At 43.7% G+C, this 25121-nt stretch overlaps 1 protein-coding gene across 1 annotated transcript in view; it reads right to left on the reverse strand.

The window, feature by feature from the left end:
- The window catches only part of LOC118936582 (receptor tyrosine-protein kinase erbB-4), a 528305-nt gene that overhangs the window by 205354 nt on the left and 297830 nt on the right, over positions 1-25121 (reverse strand). Inside the window, exon 3 of the mRNA XM_090216042.1 lies at positions 22991-23177. Within this exon, the coding sequence (XP_090072168.1) occupies positions 22991-23177 (187 nt within the window). The remainder of the gene's footprint in view (positions 1-22990; positions 23178-25121) is intronic.

Here is a 25121-nt window from a genome sequence, read left to right on the forward strand (position 1 = left end):
TTAGCTTCTTGTAAGACAAGTGGCAAATCATTTGTAAAATAGAAAAGAGTAACGGCCCAAAGCAACTGCCTTAAGGGACACCACACTGTACATATCTGATGTTAAAAGAAGCTTCCATTGAAGAACACTTTCTGGGTTCTATTGGGAAGTAACTCTCCAACCATGTGATGGCAGGTGACGTAAAGCCAGAACAAGTGTGTTTTTTCAATAACAAATTATGATCAATAATATGAAAACCTAACAATACAGCTCCAACTATCATCGTATTATTATTTAATTTTAGCCAGTCATCTGAGGAAGTGCAGTACAAATTGCTTGCCCTTCCCTATACACATTCTGAAAGTCAGTAGTTAACTTGTTCTTTGAAATGTTTGTCTCCATCAGTTTAATAAGAACATGCAGCAAACTGATTGGTTGACTGTTAGAGCCAGCAAAGGGTGCTTTACTATTATTTGGCAGTGGAATTACTTTAGCTTCTTACAAAGCCTGTGGACACACACACTCCTTTAGGCTTTGGTTAAAGACATGGAAAATAGGAGTGGCAATAGTCTGCTACCATTTTCAATAGTTTCTCATCTAGGTTGTCTGTACCTGGTAGCTCATCATTATTGATGGATAGCAATCGTTTTCCCACCTCTTCCACACAAATTTGACCAAATTCAAAACAGCAATCCTTCTCTTTCATTAGTAGAACTTCAATAAACAGCTATGATGGTTCACTGTTTAATGTTATCATTTCACTTCTCACTTTGTCCACTTTACCAATGAAATAGTCATTGAAATGTTTGGCTTTATCAAAAGGTGTTGTTATAAATGACCCATCAACTTCAATGAACAATGGATATTAATTGGGTTTTCTGCTCATAATATCATTTAAGGCGCTCCAAAGTATTTTCCCACAGTTTTTTACGTAATTTTCTTGATTTGATAATATAATATGTTTTTTGTGAAGTTTGTTCAAAACATTTCTAAATTGACAGTATGCCCACCAATCAGCTGAGTAGCCTGACTTGTTTGCCACCTTTTTGCATAATTTCTTTGAACCATATCATTTTTCAACTCATCATCCATCCAGGGGGCACTAACAGTTCTCATAGTTAATTTCTTAACAGGTGCATGTTTGTCAACAATTGGCAAGAATCATTTTACAAATACACTAAGTGCTACATCTGGATTCTCCTCCTTATACAAATCAGAACAACATACCTTTTTTACATCTTCAAAAAAAGAGTTTCTATGATCTCTTATAATCTCTCCTCTGATACTTTGACTTTCCTTGTCATTGCCACAATGTTATGGCCACTACAGCCAAGTGGACCTGATATTGCTTTGGAACAAAGATCTGTAGCGTTAGTGAAGATATGATAAATACAAGTGGATGTTACAGATCCAACACTATTGGTATACAGTCTAGTTGGTTGAGTGATAACCTGGGTCATGATACAGGCATTAGTCACAGCAAAAGCTTCCTCTTGAGAGGAGAACTAGATGATAACCAGTTATGTTCAGGTCACCAAGAAAGAAAAATTCTCCATTAGCATCAGAGACCTTATCTAACATCACACACATATTCTCCAGATACTGACAGTTTGCACTTGGTGGCCTATAGCAGCACTCTAAAAGAAGAAGCTGAGGAAGGTGAACCTGCAACCACAGCACTTCTAGCTTATTTGTCATGAGATCCTCTCTGAGCTTTACAAGAATATGTCTCTGAATATATACAGCAACACCTCCCCCATAGACATTCCTGTATTTTATATACATGTTATATCCTTGTATTCCTACTGTTGTTTCGTCAATGGTACTGTCTAAGTGAGTCTCATAAATGGCTGATATATTAATATTATCTAAGATTAGCAATTTACTAATCTCATAAATTGTATTTCTGAGCTAACTTTAACCCTTTCCTGGGTAGTATATCTAAAACTGAACTACATGACAAAAGTATAAGGACACCCCTTCAAATTAGTGGATTTGGCTATGTCAGCCACACCCTTTGCTGACAGGTGTATCAAATCGAGCACATCGCCATGCAATCGCCATAGTCAAACATTGGCAGAATGGCCTTACTGAAGAGCTCAATGACTTTCAACGTGGTACCGTCATAGGGTGCCAGCTTTCCAACAATTCCGTTTGTCAAATTTCTGCCCTGCTAGAGCTACCCCGGTCAACTGTAAGTTCTGTTATTGTGAAGTGGAGATGTCTAGGAGCAACAACGACTCAGCCACGAAGTGGTAGGCCACACAAGCTCACAGAAAGGATCCGTTGAGTGCTGAAGCGTGTAGCAATTAAAAACTGTCTGTTCTCAACACTCATTACCGAGTTCCAAACTGCCTCTGGATGCAACGCCAGCACAACACAACAATTGCTCATCAGGGTCTTCATGAAATGGGTTTCCATGGCCAAGCAGCCGCACACAAGCCTAAGATCACCATGCGCAATGCCAAGATTTGGTTGGAGTGGTGTAAAGCTCGCTGCCATTGGACTCTGGAGCAGCGGAAATGCGTTCTCTGGAGTGTGGAATCACGCCACACCATTTGGCAGTATGACAGACGAATCTGGGTTTGGCGGATGCCTCCTCCTAGTGGAGGAGGAATAATGGTCTGGGGCTGTTATATTTCACCATATGGATCACTCCGATATATTGGTATCATGCCACAGCGGAGGGATACATCCGAGATGAGGATTTACAGATTTACTCCCGTGTACACCAGTGTCACGGCGGAGGTCCACCCCTATATACAGACCCCCATGGCTGACACACTTTCGCTTTCATTTTCTCAGCGGTTGTCCATATGGTTTGAGGTACAAGCTTCCTAAAGTTTGCTTGGTAAGTCACTGGTAAGTGTAATATTTTGCATGGAAGTATACTCACTGGCTGTTTGCAGCCTGGAGCAGCTGGCCACATGGCGAGCCCTTCATCTTGAGTTATCCACCCGCTGAGCGTGGTTGATCTGTATCTTCCACCCGTGGTTTGTCGTACTTGTGTTTCGTTAGCGTTACACTACGACTCCGTGTGCATCCATTAGTATGTTGGCTCTTGCTGCCACAAAGTGTAATTGACCTTACACAACTTGCCGACTGTCTTGTTCTATGTGTATGTTGTGAATTGCTTTAACATGCCCGCTCCCCGCGCCACAGGTGTGGGTTCTCTGCTAATTACCCTGCAGGGTTTTTTTCTTGTTCTTTCCCCTGCAGAGTGTAAGAGTATCATGGTGGGCTTTCCACTACGTTGAGACATTAACTTTTGAGTTCCTTAACGGAGTTACTCCATCATATGGTGCTGTTTTTACTGCTTGGATATTAAACTGGTTAGATAGTATTGCAGTTGATGTAAAACAAATACAAAAAAAACTAATAAATCAATCCATTACCTGGTTGCTGTTTTTTTGTCTGCCTGTTATTCCTACATGGATCTTCCCCGTTTATTGCAGTGGTCCTGGGTCATTTATCCCTCACCGGTTCCTATTCCTCCAGGCGGGTCAAGACATAAGCTCTCCCAGGGCGTCGGACCCCTGCTCCGTGTCATTGTAAGGACAAGGGTGCCATCAGCAGGATCGAGACATCAGAATGGCTAGGTGGGTTCTACTCCAATTGTTCTGTGGTCCAAAAAAGAGATGGAGCGTTTCGACCAATGCTGGACCTCCGAAACCTCAACGGGTACTTGAAGGTACTGAGGTTCCACATGCTGTCCAAAGCCCATGTGTTGCAGGCTGTCTCCAGGGACCAGTGGTTTGTGACCCTGGATCTGAGGGAATCATACTTCCATGTGGATGTCACTGTCAGCATGAGGGGTGGTGGGATTTGGCATTGAGTGTGGGACAATGGAGACAGGGGTTGCTGGCCAATCTGAGCGGAGTTCTGGTCTCTCTGGGCGGAGTGCTGGTCTCTCTGGGTGGAGTTCTGGTCTCTCTGGGCGGAGTGCTGGTCTCTCTGGGCGGAGTTCTGGTCTCTCTGGGCGTAGTTCTGGTCTCTCTGGGCGGAGTTCTGGTCTCTCTGGGCGGAGTGCTGGTCTCTCTGGGCGGAGTGCTGGTCTCTCTGGGCGGAGTTCTGGTCTCTCTGGGCGGAGTGCTGGTCTCTCTGGGCGGAGTTCTGGTCTCTCTGGGCGGAGTTCTGGTCTCTCTGGGCGGAGTTCTGGTCTCTCTGGGCGGAGTGCTGGTCTCTCTGGGTGGAGTTCTGGTCTCTCTGGGCGGAGTGCTGGTCTGTCTGGGTGGAGTGCTGGCTATTCTGGGTGCATTAATGGTAAATTGCAGTGGTGGTGGAGAAGGGATGATGATGAAGTAGTGATGCATTTGTAGCATTGGGGTGGTATATCAGGCCTGGTTGTTGTTTGTGTGTTTCGGGGATGGGGTCAATTCGAATTGAAGTCAGTCAATTCAGGAAGTAAAAAGGCATTCCAATTCAATAATTTATAAAATAGCATATATTTTCAACTACATTTATTTCAAATATGTATTACATTTTTTATTCAAATAACTTCCTGAATTGACTGCCTTCAATTTGAATTGACCCCAACCCTGGTGTGTTTGACTGTTTGTTAGTTTGTTTGTGTGTACCTTCCTTGTGTTCCTTCCTCATGACCTGATTTCCCTTGGCGTCTGCAGTAGCCAGCCAGTAATATTGTGTTGTGTAACACACACACACACACACACACACACACACACACACACATGTAGGCCGTTGGAAGTGCAGACAGCATAGGGGCGTCATTCGGCCACAACCCTTCTCTCTCCTGCCACTGCCTGCCACCTTGCCCGGAACAGTCTCTCCTCCTCTCCTGCCACTGCCTGCCACCTTGCCCGGAACAGTCTCTCCTCCTCTCCTGCCACTGCCTGCCACCTTGCCTGGAACAGTCTCTCCTCCTCTCCTGCCACCTTGCCTGGAACAGTCTCTCCTCCTCTCCTACCACCTTGCCTGGAACAGTCTCTCCTCTCCTCCATGGCACGTAGCAATGTCGTTCAAAGCTGTCTGATTAAATTTCACACATCCATCATGCAATTGTTTCCAATGAATTTCTATGAAAAATGGCAGAGATTAAAGGATTATGGAATTATCCTGAGCAGGGAGCATCTGCTTAAATTAAAAGGAGGGAAAAAGGGAAGGGAAGGAGGGAGAAAAAACTAAAGGGAAAAAGGGAAAGAAGGGAGGGGAAAGAAATTAAAGGGAAGAGGGAAAGGGGGGGTATGTATCTTCACTCATTTTAAACTTAAGCCACAATAATACCTTGATAGAGGCTTCAGATGAGGCAGGTGAACATGCAACCACAGCACTTCTACTTAATTTGTCATGAGAGCCTCTCTGAGCTTTACAGGAATATGGCTCTGAATATATACAGCAACTACCACCTAGACACTCCTGTCTTTTCTATACATGGTATATCCTTGTATTCCTTGTATTCTCAGTTATGGCTAATATATTTATATTATCTAAGATTAGCAAATTACTAACCTCATGAACTTTGTTTCTGAGGCTACATTTATGTATATGAGCTAAATTTAACCCTTTCCTGGGTAGCCTCTCTGCCACTGAACTCATAATGATAAATAGGTTGTATTTCTAATAATTCTACACTCATTGAAAAAAAGTATGAGGAAAATCCTTCAAATTGGTGGATTCGGTCATTGCTATTGCTGACAGGTGTATAAAATTGAGCTTACAGCCATGCAATCTCCATAGACAAAACATTGGCAGTAGAATGTCCCGTACTGAAGAGATCTATGTAGAAGAGCTCTATGCATCTATGTATCTTCATTCATTTTGAACTTAAGCCACAATAAAGCCCTGATAATCTTTGACTTATGGCAAAGACAGAGGAGGGAGAGGGACAGAGAAATGGAACCACACAATGAGTACTATGTGGTAGAAGTGTGTACGAGGGATAAACTCAGCGAAAAAATAAAAGTCCTCTCACTGTCAACTGCGTTTATTTTCAGCAAACTTAACATGTGTAACTATTTGTATGAACATAACAAGATTCAACAACTGAGACAAAAACTGAACAAGTTCCACAGACATGTGACAAACAGAAATGGAATAATGTGTCCCTGAACAAAGGGGGGTTAAAAATCTAAAGTAACAGTCAGTACCCCTGATGAGACAAAACCGCGACTCGTCAGTGAAGAGCACTTTTTGCTAGTCGAGTCTGGTCTAGCGACGGTGGGTTTGTGCCTATAGGCGACATTGTTGCCGGTGATGTCTGGTGAGGACCTGCCTTACAACAGCCCGACAAGCCCTCAGTCCAGCCTCTCTCAGCGTATTGCGGACAGTCTGTGCACTGATGGAGAGATTGTGCATTCCTGGAGTAACTCGGGCAGTTGCTGTTGCCATCCTGTACCTGTGCAGGTGTTGTTACGCGTGGTCTGCCATTGCGAGTACAATCAGCTGTCTGTCCTGTCTCCCTGTAGCGCTGTCTTAGGCATCTCACAGTACGGACATTGCAATTTATTGCCCTGGCCACATCTGCAGTCCTCATGCCTCCTTGCAGCATGCCTAAGGCACATTCAGCGCAGATGAGCAGGGTGTTTGATGTTTTTCAGAGTCAGTAGAAAGGACTCGTTAGTGTCCTAAGTTTTCATAACTGTGACCTTAATTGCCTACCGTCTGTAAGCTGTTAGTGTCATAACGACCGTTTCACAGGTGCATGTTCATTATTTGTTTATGGTTCATTGAACAAGCATGGAAAACAGTGTTTAAACCCTTTACAATGAAGATCTGTGAAGTTATTTGTAGTTTTATTAATTATCTTTGAGAGACAGGGTCCTGAAAAAAGGGACGTTTATTTTTTTTGCTGAGTTTATATGGAATATATTGATATACATTATATAGCTAGAGGGAGATGGGAAGGTAGTGTAACCAAGAAACACTTTGCTCCCAGGTGAATGTGAGGAGTACAGGTGTTTATGCATAACTATTCATACTAGAATACAACATTGAGTAACATATTCATACACAAGTATAAAGATTCAGAGATGCAAATGTGAAAAACCAGGGAGGGAATTAAAGGTAGAAAACAAAGTGAGAAAGGGGAGAGAGAAAGAGAGTAGAGGATGAGAGAGTAAAGAGAGAGAGTGAGAAAACAGAATCAGAGAGAGAAAGATGAGATAGCTGGAAAGAGTTACATAGAGAGAAAAACCAGAGAGAGAAAACAGAAACAGAGAGAAACAGAGACAGAGGGGGGATTACTGTTGTTGCTGAGGGCCACTTTGCTTATCAACGTTGATGTCTGATCAGCTCCCAGTAGCATTGGAACGAGGCTCTCTCTCTCTCTCAAACAGACACAGAGAAATAAACCCCAGCTAAACGAGAGCACGTTGCACCTGCATACCAATGACCCTGGCTCAGCCTAACCACAGGGAGGGCTGGCGCTACAGAGCTACAGTATATGGTGGCAATGTGTTTGTGTTTGTGTGTGTGTGGTGAGGCCATGCTCTGCATTTTTAGCTCATACATTTGTGAGTGCCAACAACAGGTCAGTCAGAGCCAGACCCGTTTGATTTCCATAGGTGGGCCTGTTTTTTCCCGGGACCTCCTATGTGTGCACGTGCTTGTAATAGTAAAGACCATAGGCAGCTCATCAGTTTCATGTTTGGGGAAGCTTACCATTTTTACCGATCTGTGTGCCAGTTATAAATATTTATATATGCACATTTTTTGTGGAACATTTTAATTTCAATAATAACGTTTTTATTTCTCAAAACCATTGTCACGTGATTAATCATACAAATCTGAAGTAAAATGATAAATATTAAAAGTTCAAATTCAACTCTGTCGAGAGCACTAGCCTCTGCTATGTGGACACATTGATACACTGTGATCCATTGGCGGCTAAAGAAATGAGAGCATAGAACTCAGAGATAGCCTATAGGCCAATGCAGCAGCCACAACTCAGTCAGCTAGACCTATTGCCACGCGCACTACACAAATTGTGAGCTTCCCACACACACTTGTGACTTGAAACAATTCAGAGCTAATGATCGATCCACCGTGACTAAATCTTGCTCCGTAGTGAAGTATTTTGAATTATTTTATTTAGACAGGAGTAGTTATTTAATTTAGGCAAAACATCAATTTACTTTAGGAAAATCCAGCATCCTATCAGTGTACTGTACACTCGCAAACTTTCCTTTCCAATATACAAGAGGCTGAAACCAGAACTCTGTATATAATCACGAGATGCTCATGTCTCCTCTAACAATGGGTCTTTGTCCCAAAGGCGGGAAGGTAGGCGACAAGCTTAGGTCTGCATATTATTCCCATAGAAACGCATTGGGCATTTGGTGAGAGTGAGCCCTCTCGCTTTGTCTCTTACTCTCTGCTGAAACTACACTACATGAACAAAAGTATTTGGACACCTGCTCGTCGAACATCTCATTCCAAAATCATGGGAATTAATATGGAGTTGGTCCCCTCTTTGTTACAATAACAGCCTCCACTCTTCTGGGAAGGCTTTCCACTAGATGTTGGAACCTTGCTGCAGGGACTTGATTCCATTCAGCCTCAAGAGCATTAGTGAGGTCAGGCAAAGGTGTTTAATGAGGTTGAGGTCAGGGCTCTGTGCAGGCCAGTCAAGTTCATCCACACCAATCTCGAGAAACCATTTTGTATGGACCTCACTTTGTGCACAGGGCATTGTCATGCTGAAACAGGAAAGGGCCTTCCACAAACTGTTGCCACAAAGATGGAAGCACAGAATTGTCTAGAATGTAATTATAGGCTGTAACTGTAAGATTCCTTCACTGGAACTAAGGGGCCTAGCCCGAACCATGAAAAACAGCCCCAAACCATCATTCCTCCGGCACCAAACAATAATGGTGCCACGTTGAAAGTCACTGAGCTCTTCAGGAAGGCCATTCTACTGTCAGTTTTGTCTATGGAAATTGCATGGCTGTGTGCTGTATTTATATTGTATAGTTTATATCATCAGAGAAAGCATCCGAGAGAGTGAAGAAATGCCCCTCTAAATGTAGCCCATGTATCTGATGCTGTCTAGACAGAAATAGTATGACATGCCATACTATTTTGGTACAGACAGCATCCAATACATGGTCTACACATACTGAGACAGGAAGGGCGCTGTTTTGCTCGCTCTGATGATTTAACTGCAATTCATGCATCTTTCTGTCGACACGTATCTCTGTCAGATAAATGATCAATATTTGTATATATTTTTGGGATGGGAAAGGAGGTACGGTAGGGCTGGCAAGGCCCTCTAAGGCCCACCCACAATGCCTGCCCAACACAGAGCCACTTTGTTTTTGTTTAGAGCTGTTGCTGCTTTTCCAATCAGACCTGACTGTGACCGCCTTAATGGCCAATCAGAGGAGCTTGTGACAGGACCTTAGACAGGCTAAATACCAATCATTGTCCCAGCCCCTGTCCCTGTCCTAGCCCCTGTCCCATCCCCAGTCCCAGCCCCTACCCCAGCCTCTGCCCCTACCCCTGTCCCATCCCCAGTCCCAGCCCCTGCCCCTGTCACTGCCTGTCTGCTCAATCTGCTCCACTTCTCTAAGGCCTAGCTAGCCTGGCAAGTAAATGAATGCATTAATATGAATGAAAAGCTGTGATGCTGTGAGGGGAGAAAGGGATGAGAAGCTAGCTGGCTCAAAGGGCCACACTTTTCTAGTTTCTCACAGTGACTGGGCTGAGAAGGATAGTGGTAGAAGGATAGTGGTAGAAGGACAGTGGTAGAAGGATAGTGGTAGAAGGATAGTGGTAGAAGGACAGTGGTAGAAGGACAGTGGTAGAAGGATAGTGGTAGAAGGACAGTGGTAGAAGGATAGTGGTAGAAAGATAGTGGTAGAAGGACAGTGGTAGAAGGACAGTGGTAGAAGGACAGTGATAGAAGGACAGTGGTAGAAGGATAGTGGTAGAAGGACAGCTGTAGAAGGACAGTGGTAGAAGGATAGTGGTAGAAGGATAGTGTTAGAAGGATAGAGGTAGAATGAGTGGTAGAAGGATAGTGGTAGTTGTATGCTGTTTGAGTCAGTTGTGACACTCAGGCTCCTGACAGTACTGTTGTGATTGTTGTAACTTAGTACACATTTACAATACTGGTCAAAAGTTTTAGAACACCTACTCATTCAAGGGTTTTTATTTATTTTTACTATTTTAGAATAATAGTGAAGACATCAAAACTATGAAATAACACATATGGGCTCATGTAGTAACCAAAAAAAGTGTTAAACAAATTGAAATATATTTTATATTTGAGATTCTTCAAATAGCCACCCTTTGCATTGATGATGAGTCGGACCACAGAGTGAAAGAAAAGCAATCAACAAGTGCATGGCATATGTGAGAACTCCTTCAAGACTGTTGGAAACACATTCCAGGTGAAGCTGGTTGAGAGAGTGCCAAGAGTGTGCAAAGCTGTCATCAAGGCAAAGGGTAGCTATTTGAAGAATCTCAAACACTTTTTTTAGTTACTACATACTCCATTATGTTATTTCATAGTTTTGATGTCTTCGCTATGATTCTACAATGTAGAAAATAGTACAAAATAAAGAAAAAACCCTTGAATGAGTAGGTGTTCTAACACTTTTCACCGGTAGTGTACACAAAACACTCTCACACACAAACATCCACTTTAGTGACACATTCATTCACGCACATTTCACACAAACACACATACAGTCTCTCACGGAATCACTGACATACCACAAAAGGCCTTTGATACAGGGGTCATATGTAAGCTCCTCATCCCAATGAGTACCTTTCCCTGTTGGACCATGAACCCTTTGTGTCTATCCTCTTTTACACCTCTTCTCTCGTCACACACACACTGCCATGCACACACAGACTCTCTCTCCACTTAACCCTCTCTTCTCTCTCCTCACCTCCACATCCCTCCATCTCTTTCCTCCCTGACCAAGAAAACCTCATTATTCCATCATATCCCCACTCCTGCTCTTGCTCCTCCTCATTTGCCCTCTCCCTTTCCCCCCCTGCTCCACGGCACCACTGACATTTCAGAAATGAGAGGCCTGTGATTGGCAGGAACGGAAATAATTGGCTTAACCCTAAAGTGTTTCATTAACATTTCCATGTGCTCCGATGATGAAATGTGTTCCCATTAGAGCTAGCTAACATCTTCCAGAGTCTGGGGAGAGAGAGATGTGTTCCCATTAGGGCTAGCTAACATCTTCCAGTATCTGGGGCGAGATGTGTTCCCATTAGGGCTAGCTAACATCTTCCAGGGTCTGGGGAGAGAGAGATGTGTTCCCATTAGGGCTAGCTAACATCTTCCAGGGTCTGGGGAGAGAGAAATGTGTTCCCATTAGGGCTAGCTAACATCTTCCAGTATCTGGGGCGAGATGTGTTCCCATTAGGGCTAGCTAACATCTTCCAGGGTCTGGGGAGAGATGTGTTCCCATTAGGGCTAGCTGACATCTTCCAGGGTCTGGGGAGAGAGGGATGTGTTCCCATTAGGGCTAGCTAACATCTTCCAGGGTCTGGGGAGAGATGTGTTCCCATTAGAGATATATAACATTGTGGGTACGGTGAGAAAGAGGGAGAATGAGGCAGGCGGAGGAAGAGGAGGACGAGGATGAGGACAAGGACGAGGACGTGAAAGAGGCCTTCAATTATAATCTCCACCCTGTTTTAGAAAGCAGGTAGAACAGTAGCTTTAGGGGAATGGTACAGATGTAGGATCTTAATTTGAGCAAGTTTGCTACAGCAGAAAAACTATCCTGCAGCAACAAGAAATGTGAATTATTATGTGGATTATAATTAATTTACACTTTTGTAGAAGTTTATATTTTTTGTAGTAAGGGAAAATCATGTCTGAAATTTCCAAGTTGAAACTTCAGAAGGCTTTTTAAACCTCAAATACACTGTACATTTCCTGCATTGCAGGGAAGTTCTCCTGCAACGGGGTTTAAAATAGGATACTTCATCCGTATGGGCAGACAATCCTGATCGTGAAAATGGATGACACTGGGCTACTTTCCAATATCCACACTAGTATACCACTTCAAATGCATGCTCGATACATTCTAAATTGTATGTTAGTGTGGACACTGCAACATAGGTCTCTTGTTGTCAGGTCAGGTTTTTGTTTATGTTGGTTTTACCCATAGTCCTCCAGGCTGAGAATGTGATGGACTGGCCTGGTTTAGAGCTAACTAAAACATAGCCGGAGGGAGGACTATAATGTGTTTTGATGATTAATTGACATTCAAATTCCTTGCATACTCATTTGAACTTTTAATGAGGCAACATTTTGTTTTGGGCTGAACATCTAATCCATGCAAAAATATTCCCTGACAACTGGAGAGCCAATAGACAGACAGTGGGTACTGAAGGTGCACGAGGTTACTCAGCCTTCTGTCTATGTTCTAGTGACCCTTCATATGAAAGTGAATGGGGTGCAGTATGGCACAGTACTAGGGCTCATCAGTTAGTCCATTTAGGCTGGCCCCCTCAGTCCCTTTGAGCTGGGGCTGTGAACTATTCAGACCCTGGTGTGTGAAGAGCACAGCACATCACAACACAACACAGCACAGCACAGCACAGCACAGCACAGCACAGCACAACCCAACACAAAACAACACAGCACAGCACAACACAGCACAACACACCACAGCACAGCAAAACACAGCACAGCACAGCACAACACAGCACAACACAGCACAGCACAGGGACAACACAGCACAGTGCTCTAGTTTCCTAGCCTGCTCTTTAATTTAATTCTCAATTTACATAGCCTACGCATGTACACATGTACATATGCACACACAAGGCTTACTTATGGGTTACGGGTGGAGAAGTCAGAGGAGCCCCCCTCTTTCATCTTCTCATCTGCCCTCCACCTAACAGGTCCTAACAGGTCCTAACAGGTCCCAGATCAGTCAGAGGTAGTGATGATGGTTCCCTGCAGACTTCTCGCATGACTTCATTATCAGCAACTGGCTACTAATAGAGCCAGATAGGAATGCAGGGCAGGGGTGTGAAACTCATTTTGCCCTGGGGGCTGCATTCAGTCTCCAAAGAGGTCCGGAGGGCCGCACGGAAAATTGGTTATGATTCCTCGCCGTCAAAATTTGCAACAAAAAAAAGTTGTCTATCCATCGTTCTAGGAATTTTCTATGCTCCCTGACTTAGCTTTAATTTGGGTGATTATTAGTGAACTGGACAGTCAAGAAACTGTATGAATGTAGGTCCATTGTCATTTCTACAAAATTTCCATCTGGTTTTAGTCATTTTAAAGTATATTGAGTTTGTTCATCATTAATAACATTATTATTTTTTGGGGGGACAAGTTGGTTATATTTCAGTCTTCTGTGATGTATATAAAGTATAATATTGGGATGCAAACTCAAAATTGAATACATGTCAACTCTATATTTGACATGGTACAGGTGTTTTCTGTTTTTAAATCCATAACCATGTGTGTGAGGTGGATACCTTTGTTTCAAAGTAGATTTGTTTAAGACTACCAAGAAGCACTCTGTGTGACCCTGATTTAGCCCACTGCAGCAAAAGGTGGAGCATGGAGCCCTCACTTCTAATGCCATAGCATGTTTGTGGTGATTTGCTACACAACCCCCTCCAAATCTATGACATAGTCACAAAAGCACAGTTCTATATCTAAATATATAACGTAGTTGTAACAAAAGGGACTGTACAGGCCTATGTCATAGGCCTTTTTTAAGTAAGGGCAGTGCCGCTTGAAGCTGGGAGATATGTTTTAATCATTCAGTTTCTTAATGATGACACCCAATCCATTATTAATGGCTCTGGTTCCACCATGGGGCCCAGGCAGTGCTGGGCTGGGGCTAGCGAGCTAACTAACGCTATACAGTATTAGCATTAATTCTAGTGCTCTCCATTTGATCTCAGTGTAATTACCCAACAGATTTACCCTAAACATGCTATCAAAAGTTTGATGTTAAATAAAGAAGGCCCTGGAAACGTTTCATTAATTGTTTATTTTGTTCTTTGTGTCTTGTTTGTTCTCTAAGAAGAGGCAACAGGAAAAAGCTACATGGATTTTATTATTATGCTTCCTTTTGTACTTATTGTTATGTTCAGGGTAGCTGAGAAAGTTTCAGACAGTTTTTCAGAGTCTTTCAGATAGTGAAGAGAAACTTGAAGAGAAACGCTACTGAAGAGAGGTGGTGTTTCTGTGAAGTGTACTGTAGTTTCAGATATCAGTTTTATTATATTACAACTAGATGCAGTAGGAACAAGACCACTTCCCCACCTGGGAGTTTCAAGCAGAAACTTTACCTAAATGTCCAATTTACTTAGAATGAACTATCCCATTTACTTCAAGATGGAAACAGATTTGTTTTTACTAAACTCACATTTCATTATTTTTAATTTTACTTTTTCTGTTGAGGGCTGGCGGGTCAGCTCCCTCTGAAGCTGATGATTTAACATTATTTGTGTCTCAAATGGCTATCCCCTATGTAGTGCACTACCTTTGACTAGGGCCCAGATGGATCCGGTCAAAATAAGTGCCCTATAGGCAGAAGGGTTCCATTTAGAATGCGGCCTTTATGTTGTCGGACATTAATATTTCATAAAACTCTCCAATTTCTTGCTTATGCAATTCCCACATAGGATCATTAATGAGAGAAGTGGATCCAGTCAGCAAAATACAGCAGGAAAAACTAAAGCATAAAGTGCTGTTGGAGCCCAGCAGCACATGTTGTTACTAAATAGACCTTATTGTCAGATGGATTATTAGTCTACAATATGCGAGAAGAAGCAAGTCAGTGTCAATGCATACTCTTTCAGTCTGCTGTCTTGGAGAAAAATCCATGTTCTTCCAAACAATTATGCGTCCAAATCTTTCCTTCCTACTGAAGTGTCCACTTGTTCCCTACTCCCCACAAATTCAAAATAATTGGATTGGTGTAGGCATGCGCTAGAGGGAGTTTCCATACACCAATCATTTTATTTCAAATTCATGAGGGGAAGTGAACAAGTGCACACTTCGGAAGAAAAGGAGAGATTGGGACACAACCAATGTATTATTGCTTTAAATTGAAGAACTCAAGAACCTACACACTGTCAATGTACTGTATGCCCCAATGGCTAATCATATCAACCACAGCCATGCTAATAATTTCATGTCCACCACAAGAAAGAAAAACCTACTGTCATTGAGTATTGTCACCTTATAGACAATGGCTCTTTGCTCCTTGCCTAAGACCTAGGGGTGAAACCACTCCATGTTTGTGTTGACTGGAGAGGTCCAGCGTTGTGGGCGGGCCTTAGGGGGCCTGGCTCACGCTACCGTACCTCCTTGCCAATCCAAAGAAAATATTTAAATACTGATCATTTAATTGAGCAAGACACACGCAGACAGAAATACACATCAATCTCAAATAAAGCATCCAAGCGAGCAAAGCAGTGCCCCTCTGTCTCACTATGTGCCATGTATCTGATGTATCTGATGCTGTCTGGCCATAAGGAGTATTGCATGTCAATATGCAATGTCTTTAATGAAACATTTTTGTAGGGGTTGATACATTTTCTATTAGGGCAAAACAAATCTGACATTTTAAAGAGGAAAATACAAACTTTAGAAGCCTTTTGAAACCTCAAATACCCTACAAGTTTGTAGAACTCAAGAACATACACAAATTCTCAGCAACAAAAGAGTGATCAAATTAAGATCCTACATCTGTTTAGTACGACGGAGGGGTGCTGTTTCGCTCGCTCGGATGCTTTCTCAGGTGAGTTAGCTTCAGCCACTTGTGAATTGAAGGAACATTGGCGGGTGCAGAGTGCACTGTTCGGATGCTGGAATTATTTTGGACTAATCTGCAAAGGTCTCCTACTTTTTTAAGTGATTTGTTTGACAATCAGATGAAAACATCATGACTGGTTGTGTTTATTAAAAGGTAATATATTTTTACAGTTATATTACATGTCTTTATTATGAAACCCATTTGTACACCTGCTATCAAATGCCCGTCCAACTGATTCGTTCGGACGCCGGCCCTCGGCTGGTGTTAACACGCTGTTCCTAAACTGCGTTAGAGAGCTCACAAATGTAACAATATGAATGTCGTCTTACAAAAAACTACCTTTTGCCCTCCTCCAAGCAATGAAATATTGAGTATGACACAGGAGTAATTGCATGGGAAGTAATCAATTAGACACACAATTGGAAGCGACCTGAGGTCTGGAAGCTGCCAGCCGAGAGGAGAGGAAAGAGGTGGGGATTGGAGAGAGAGAGGTGGAGATTGGAGAGAGAGAAGTGGAGAGAGGAAAGAGGTGGAGAGAGAGGAGAGAGGTGAATACAGATAGATAGAGGTAGAGAGAGAGGAGAGGTGGAGAGAGGAAAGGTAGAGAGAGGAGATATGGAGAGAGGAGAGGAGGAGAGAGGGGAGGTGCAGAGAGGAGAGAGGTGGAGAGTAGAGATATGTAGAGAGAGGAAAAGTGGTGAGAGGAGAGGTGGAGAGAGGAACGGTGTAGAGAGAGGAGAGGTGGAGAGAGGAGAGGAGGAGAGAGAAGAGAGGTGGAGAGTAGAGATGTAGCGAGATGAGAGGTGGCGAGGTGGAGAGAGGAGAGATGTAGAGAGAGGAGAAGTGGAGAGTTGGAGAAAGGAGAAAGGAGGGGTGGAGAGAGGAGAAATGTAGAGAGAGGAGAGTTGGAGAAAGGAGAAAGGAGGGGTGGAGAGAGGAGAGAGGTGGAGAGTAAAGAGAAAGAGAGGTCGAGAGAGGGGATAGGTAGAGAGAGGAGAGCGGTAGAGAGAGGGGAGAGGTGGAGAGTGGAACAGAATGCAAGGGACACAGTGTTCTAGTCAAAAGCAGTGCACTATAAAGGGAAGATGGTGCCATTTTGGGATGTAGCCTTGGACACAAACTAATCTCAGCTCTCTTCCTGTGGGGGTTTCTCATAAAGACAGAGGCCAGTCTGGGGAGAGGCTGTCCAAAGACTCTTCAGCACAAGACTGAGTCCACTTGTCCTTTATTTTCACCTTGTCCTGTCTATCCGTCCAACCCTCCCTCCATCCATCCCTTCATCTCTCCTGTGGGTGTTTCTCAGACAGACCGGGCCAGGCAGGGATCTGCTGTCCAAATACACTGATTCTCCTTCTTAGTCCTTCAAGGAGAGACTGTCACAGATTTCTCTCATTCGTTATTTTCACCTTGTCCCATCCATCCATCTATACCTCCATCCCTCCATCCCTCCTGTTCACCATTTCATGATCCATGATGCTTTCACGAAACACTGAGCAGAGCTCGTTGAAGTTAATGTATGATCATTAAGATTTTCCCCTTGATAAAATGCAGGGCGATGAAGAGCAGATAGAACACAATATTCTGTGTGTGTGTGTGTGTGTGTGTGTGTGTGTGTGTGTGTGTGTGTGTGTGTGTGTGTGTGTGTGTGTGTGTGTGTTTGTGTGTGTGTGTGTGTGTGTGTGTGTGTGTGTGAGTACAGTAAAATAATACACATGTAGGCTTTGTATATAGTGCATGTGCCAGTTTAACTAACATTGATGAGATATATAGAGAGAAAGAGAAACAAGAGGGACAAGAGACGAGAGAGAGAATGAGAACGTGAAAAAGAGAGAAATAACAGATGGACTGTGAGTGAGTAGTGGATCCAGTCTTGGCGTCGTGTGCGAGCAGCGTGTGTGTGTGTGTGTCAGCTAACCGTGTAGGGAGAGAGAGAGAGAAGGATGTCTGGCAGATGGGGGAAGAGATTTGATGCTTTTATTTTGGACAGAGAGTAATGGCAGCGTACAAGCAGTGGAAATAAATGGATGAGCAACACTGACTGAACAAAACTATAGGGAAACAGGCCGGGATACTTATTTTAAAAATAGAAAATGTGTAAACTGACATGTTCATCTGTGTTATTTCTTTCATTGAGGTGGATATCGTTGTGAAAACTCAACAGGCAGCAATTACCATGTGAATGCACTGAGCCCAGCTCAACTTGCCTCAGCTGCTATCTACAGTAACTGTTGTGTTCATGGTGACTCAAAAAAAAAAAAAAGAAGAGAAGCAGAAGAAAAATGTTTGCTTAAGCATGAAAATAGCTTTAATTGGTCTGAAATGGAAAGCATACCGTAGCTGCACTTTGGAAATGTCAAACAAAGTGGCAGTGTTTAAATCTTGTCACTGTGCTGGGGGAGACATATAATTCACTCCAATCATCTGCTTCTGGAGAGACAGATAGGGACAGGCAGGTTCAGTTAGGGACAATAAATTGTTTGAGGGAGAGGGGAGGATTATATGAAGACAGATACTAGTGGATGGAGAGAGAGAGAGACAAAGACAGAGACAGACAAGATACGGAAAAAGACAGAACGATCTAGTAAGTCTTACTGCTTCATCTTAGTGTGTTTTAAAGTGTACTTGAGTGTGTTTCCTGTTTCATATGCCTAAGGATGACTAAGGATAACTGAAGCCTGATTGAAAGGGGCCACAGAGGGACTGAGATGCACACTACACAGTCCCAGCAAACCCATAAGTGTTCCTTCGTTCTACAAAGTCTCCTACACAGACCCCACTGAAAAATCAATACAGCCATATCAAAATATACCAGCTACAAATGGATTTTATCCAGGACAATTTCTACCTCCTAGGAATTCAGGTCGGTTCCAATACCGAGGGGTCCGTTTTATCCGTCTCCAGATTAGCCCTGTGTGTAGTTAATAACCTTTATTCTCGTATATGTCGCTTATAGATCATATCGATCGTTTTACAGAGAGCAGGGTATAAAAGGAACGACAGAATAATATGACGGGGAGATGAAAGGGGAGCCATTATAGGCGTCTTTGCCACAGTGACGGAGAGAGGGGGGGGGATCTTCGGATGGTGGGGGGTGTGTGTGTGTGTGTGTGTGTGTGTGTGTGTGTGTGTGTGTGTGTGTGTGTGTGTGTGTGTGTGTGTGTGTGTGTGTGTGTGTGTGTGTGTGCGTGTGTGTGTGTGTGCGCACATGTGTCACAGCCTGAGACCCAGAGACCAGCTCCCAAGGCTTGATATAGCAGGAGCATGACACAAGTAGTGGAGGAGAGTGTCAAAATAGATACAAAGAGACAAAGAGAGACACATAGAAAAAGAGCATGTGCAGTCCCTCTTCCTCCTCTCCACACTACTGGCCCAGGGACATGGATGGGACAATGGCATTTCAAACACCAATCTGCCTCTTTTCACTGAGTCTGCCTCTGGACACTCAGTGGTATCCGAGCTCAACCTAGTATCCCAGATAGGACTCTTCGATAGGACTCTTCGAATAGGACTCTTCGATAGGACTCTTCAATAGGACTCTTCAATAGGACTCTGCGATAGGACTCTTCAATAGGACTCTGCGATAGGACTCTTCAATAGGAATCAGCGATAGGACTGTTCAATAGGACTCTTCGAATAGGACTCTTCAATAGGACTCTTCGTTAGGACTCTTCGATAGGACTCTTCGAATAGGACTCTTCGAATAGGACTCTTCGAATAGGACTCTTCTGGCATGGCAGAAAACTTTTTAAAATGTATATTATTGATATTGCTTAACTGCCCCAACGGAAACATGTCTTGCGAATGAACATGTGAACATGTCCACGCCTTTTATGAATATCATTTTCAATCCTTCTCAAAGATAAGTATAGTACTACCCAACAAAATACATGGTGATATATACAGTACATGAATGTTCTACCGATTATGCCAGATGACAATGCAGAATTGTATAGTGGATGTGTGCCTGCGTGCGTGTGTTTGTAGACCAAATAGAACAAAGAGTAGTGGTTTAATATCTTCACGGTGTCAGATTGAGCCCGGAGAGAGACAGAAACCCACAGCTCTATTCATGCTGTATAAAAATCAGGTGAATGAATGTTAGTCCTACACTGTGTTACATAACAGAAAACATACAGTACACTGTGCTCCTATGGTGTGGTCTCTGGACGTTGTCTTTTCAATTCCTCCTCCATCTCTTGATCTCTATATTCATTTTACTTTCTCTGTCTCTCAAATCTCTCTCTCTCCCCATCTCTCCCCATCTATCTCTCTCCTTCTCTCACTCTCTCTCTCCTTCTCACTATCTATCTTTCTCCTTCTCTCTCCATCTCTCTCAGTGAAGACACACCAGCGACCATTGCCTTCTCTCTCTCTCTCTCTCTCTCTCTCTCCCTCTCTCTCTCTCTCTCCCTCTCTCCCTCTCTCTCCCCCCCTCTCTCCCTCTCTCCCCCCCCTCTCTCTCTCTCCCCCCCCTCTCTCTCTCTCCCTCTCTCCCTCTCTCTCCCCCCCTCTCTCGCTCTCCCTCTCTCCCTCTCTCCCCCCCCCCCTCTCTCTCTCTCTCTCTGACCAGACAGACACCAGACCCAGCACTGACCTCTATCCTCTGCCTCTCAGGACAGTGAGTTAGGTGGGTCTATAGGTTAACTGTCAATTACTGACCCTGTCACACAATATTGTATCAGAACACCTAATGGGCTCCTGACAAAACTGGGATGTGTCCCAAATGGCACCCTATTCCCTATATATTGTACTTCTTTTGATTGGGTAGTGAACTTTATATGGAATATGGTGCTAATTTAGATGCAGACCTGATGTCTGGCGGCAGGTAGGCTAGCGGTTAAAGACCGTTGGGCCAGTAACTGAAAGGTCGCTGTTTTCGAAACCCCGAGCCAACTAGGTGAAAAATCTGTCTGTGCCCTTGAGCAAGCCACTTAACCCTAGTTGGTCCTGTAAGTCACTCTGGATAAGAGTGTCTGTTAAATAAATAAAATGTAAATGTTATTCATTTCTCCGGTTACAACCATAGCTCAGAACTAGCTCCATAGCTACAACATGTTATTAGTGCAGAGCATAACTCCCCTCAAGCAGATTATATATCGGGACAGCTCCATCTGGGAGGTAGTAAGACAACATAAGTTATGTCAGTTAGTCTGAGTCTTTTACTTGACTGCATACATTCTTAGTAATGGCTGTATTCAATCCGTATCATGGAAGTTCAAATGCTACAGCTAGATTGAAATTAAAAGGCAATGTTACCGCATTAGCAGAGACTGCATTCATGGTAACGCTGCATATGTCAATTCGTATCATAATAATGTGTATCGCGCGATCCGTAGTTCAGATTGAATAGAGCCGTAAGTGTTTGTGATCCCTGTGGGAAATGTACATATGACCGTAACAATGCTAGTGCCACACGTTTACCAAATTAAGCAAACAAGAACACCTTTTAATAGCATCGTAATCATAAACTGCTGAGTTTAATCAGCACAATGGTTGCACTTCAAAAAGGTTTAGGGCCTTTTTCCTGGCTGCTTATTCTTCAAGGTCAAGTATGCTTGTGTAAATGCTAGGGGAAGGATGATAGCATCTTAGGAGAATGCATCAAAACCCTGTCTGTATAGAGAGACTGAGAGTGTGAGAGAGAGAGAGAGAGAGAGAGAGAGAGAGAGAGAGAGAGAGAGACAGAGACAGAGACAGAGAGACAGAGAGAAACTACAGATGGAGAGAGAGAGAAAAAAAAAATAGAGATGGAGCGAGAGAGAGAAAGAGAAAAAAATAGATGGAGAGGGAAAGAGAAAGAGAGAGAGAGAAAGAGAAAGAGACCGAGAGAGAAACTAGAGATGGAGTGAGAGAGAGAAAAAACTAGATGGACAGGGAGAGAGAGAGAGAGAGAGAGAGAGAGAGAGAGAGACAGAGAGAGAGAGAGAGAGAGAGAAAGAGGAGAGAGAGAAGGAGAGAGAGAGAGAGGAGAGGTAGAAAATAACTACATTTTCACAAGTGCTTTTAGCGGCTATGAGAATGAGGGGATATGCTAAACAGTAATAATAATCTACTTTAGTGATTCCAAGGGAAGATAACTATTTCCTGATCCTAAGTAACCTGTCTTACCTAGGTATCTCTGAGAGGGATCAGGCAATTACTGTTCTTGTTCTCTGTTTATCTACCTTGCCTCCCAAATGGCAACCTTTTTCCTACTTAGTGCACTACTTTTGACCAGGGCCCATAGGGAATAGGGTGCAATTTGTGACGAAGCCCCAGTCTTCGTTCATGGTAACTAGGCCATTTTGGAGCCAGCTGTCATTAACACAGGAGAAAATATGTTGTGACGTGGATATATGTAATTGCAACCTAATTGCAATGCACTCAATAAAAATACAGGTATGTAGGTACAGAAAACACATTATGACTTCACGCAAAAACAAACAGGGAAATGGATGGGGTATGTATGACTGCAGAGTACTGCAGAGTAATTGCAGGTAATGGAACAATGTTACAATAGTGTGTACGTATATTGAGGAAGCTTACAGGGCAAGAAGAGGCTAGTTTCAGACCATGTTGAAGTAAAAGGCTACTTGCTAATGATAAATGTAATATTTGCTTTGACACTTTGTATTTCCCAGCATGTACCAACACCCCTACCAGAGGGCCACATCTGGTTAACATTATCAGGTTCTGCTGGGGAATTGGCAAGCCTGGTTCCAGATCTGTTTGTGCTGTCTTGCCAACTCATATGGTCGACCAAACAGATCTGGGATCAGGCGAAGCTCTCTGTGGATATTGGTGCTAAAACAAAGCATACAAAATATAACACATACATCTTCCCAAGGCCAGGTCAGGGGTCAATTCCCAGATTAACTCAAGGTGTTATTGCATTTCAGCCAAATGAAAGTCTGGACAAAACTTTCTGATGCAGAGTTTGGTCAACTGTGTCTTCCTCTCGCTATGAGTGTCAAGAGATGTAATTGAAATCTGTCAGTACAGTACATCCCCAACCACCTAACATCTAGACAGACACAAGCTCTTAAAAGATCAGATCACTGCATTTAATTCTCATTAAATTGACCCTAACATTCGGTTCCCTCTTCACAGACCTTGGTTTACTGCTTTCATTGCAGTAATTTTCTAGCAGAGTTTCTGACTTAACACTCAGTCACACAATGACAGGATTTCACTGAAGTTAGTAGCAAGACGGTATGTCTCTGAAAAGAGGAAATGAAAGATTTCAGAGCTTTCCTTGCTTCAGACAGAGGAGACACAGAGACAGGATAGCTATCTTAGACACATACCTGTGAGGTTCTTCAGTCCCAGTTGGCGCAGGCCAAAGTTCCCATCTCTGCGGTAGTTGAGGAAGATTGCCAGAGCGTAGCGGTCTTCATACATCTTAGTTCCTCTGATGATCCTCAGGTTCTCCAGCGGCAGGTAGTCAAACTGGTTCAGAGCCACCAGCACATAGCCTGTCACCTCACGGATAGACTGGAAGAGGAGAGAGGTGACAGGGAGAACATCAGACACAGCAACACAAAACAAGAGCCACGGAGACAATCAGACATAGATAGCTTGGTCCCAGATATGTTTTGTCCTGATCTGTTTGTGATGTTTTCCCAACTCCTAGGGATTTCATGAATGACAACGACTACAGATCTGAGATCAGGCTAAAGTAGACAGAGCAGCTTTGAAAACTGATTCATCATAAGGTAATTTCCACCTATCCACTCAGTCACGATGAACCCATGTGAGGGGGAAACCCCACGGGGGTCAAGGAAGACTTTGCTAAAACTTTCTGCTCCAAGCTTGTGTCCACTCCACTAGGTACCAGGGTGAAGCAGGAGGACATCAGCATCACCATTGCTTCACACTTAAATGTCATTTAGAAAGGATAATGACCGCGGAGACTTTACGAAACCACCCAGCCAGAGCTGGTATGAATCAAAGTGACACGACTGCCCTCCTCTCATCCCCCTTCCTGTCATGGTAGCTGTCATTAGAGGTGACAGACAAAGTGAGGATGAGTCCCAAATGGCACCTTATTCGCTATAAAGTGCACTACTTTAGACCAGTGCCCAATAGGCCCTAGTAAATATGGTGCACTATAGTGAACAATTTGGGAATATTGTGCCATTTTGGAGGTAGACAGAGACAGCGGGGAAAGGACAGGGCAGGTCTCTCACAGCGCTAATGCCAACAGTGACAATAATCACAGCAACAGGCCTCCGCCACGCACACAGCCACACACACACACATACACACTCGCAAAACCACACAGGCATGCACACACGCAAGCACACTAAACTGCGTCCTAAGGAGTCTGCAACCACCACTGTTGCTGCTGCCACCACTGTTCAGGTTCAGACCCCCATTACTGACAGCTGTCAGACCCTATAGTCGTCAGTCCAAGCCAAGCCCAGAAGTTGCAGGAGCAGTCATGGTGCTGTCTAGATCAACCACAGTCACATAATGGGCATGGATGGCAGCTATTTAAGTCTTTTCCACCCAGTGCTCAGAGAGACACATCGTCTGTGTCCCAAAATACACCCATGGGGCCCTGGTCAAACGTAGTGCACTATATAGGGGATAGGATGTCATTTGGAACACATTCAGAGTCCTCGTTAGTCATCTGTTTAGTAGCTAACAAACTACTCCATCTAGTCAGGAACATCAGGCCATCTAGTCAGGAACATCAGGTCATCTAGTCAGGAACATCAGGTCATCTAGTCAGGAACATCAGGTAATCTAGTCAGGAACATCAGGTCATCTAGTCAGGAACATCAGGTCACTAGTCAGGAACATCAGGTCACTAGTCAGGAACATCAGGTCATCTAGTCAGGAACATCAGATAATCTAGTCAGGAACATCAGGTGGCATTCCAATGGCACTCAATTCTCTATTTAGTACACTACATTTGGCCAAGGTCCCATAAGGCACAATAAAGAGAATAAGGTTCTATTTTGGGCAAAAACTTTTTCTACACATTCTTGTATTCATTATATTCTAGGAAGAGAGCTGCAGGAGCAGAGACAGACCATCTGCTTAAGGACTGGAGTTGTGGGTGTGTAGGTTCAGCTAGCTAATACACTGGTATAACATCCTGCTGTGTGTCTGTGTGTGTAGCCATTGACAGTCAACTCCATAAGCCTGGATCCTGTGCTCAACCAATCAGACACAGAAACACAGCACCACACTGTGGTCTTGGAGGTCACCCTCCTCGTCTTCTAATGACTCTGGGGCTCAAGCTGAGACTATTTGGGGACCAGCTCGGGTCGGAAAACAGTGACCCTGCTTTGGGCACAGTGGCTCCCTCAGACTCCCTCCCTCCAACTCTGCTTGTCTGTCATTCAATGTGTGTGTGCGTGTGTGTGTGTGTGTGTGTGTGTGTGTGTGTGTGTGTGTGTGTGTGTGTGTGTGTGTCTGTGTGTGTGT

This window comes from Oncorhynchus mykiss, chromosome 22 (genome assembly GCF_057628025.1).
Source record: "Oncorhynchus mykiss isolate SJ-2025 chromosome 22, ASM5762802v1, whole genome shotgun sequence".
Classification (NCBI taxonomy): domain Eukaryota; kingdom Metazoa; phylum Chordata; class Actinopteri; order Salmoniformes; family Salmonidae; genus Oncorhynchus; species Oncorhynchus mykiss.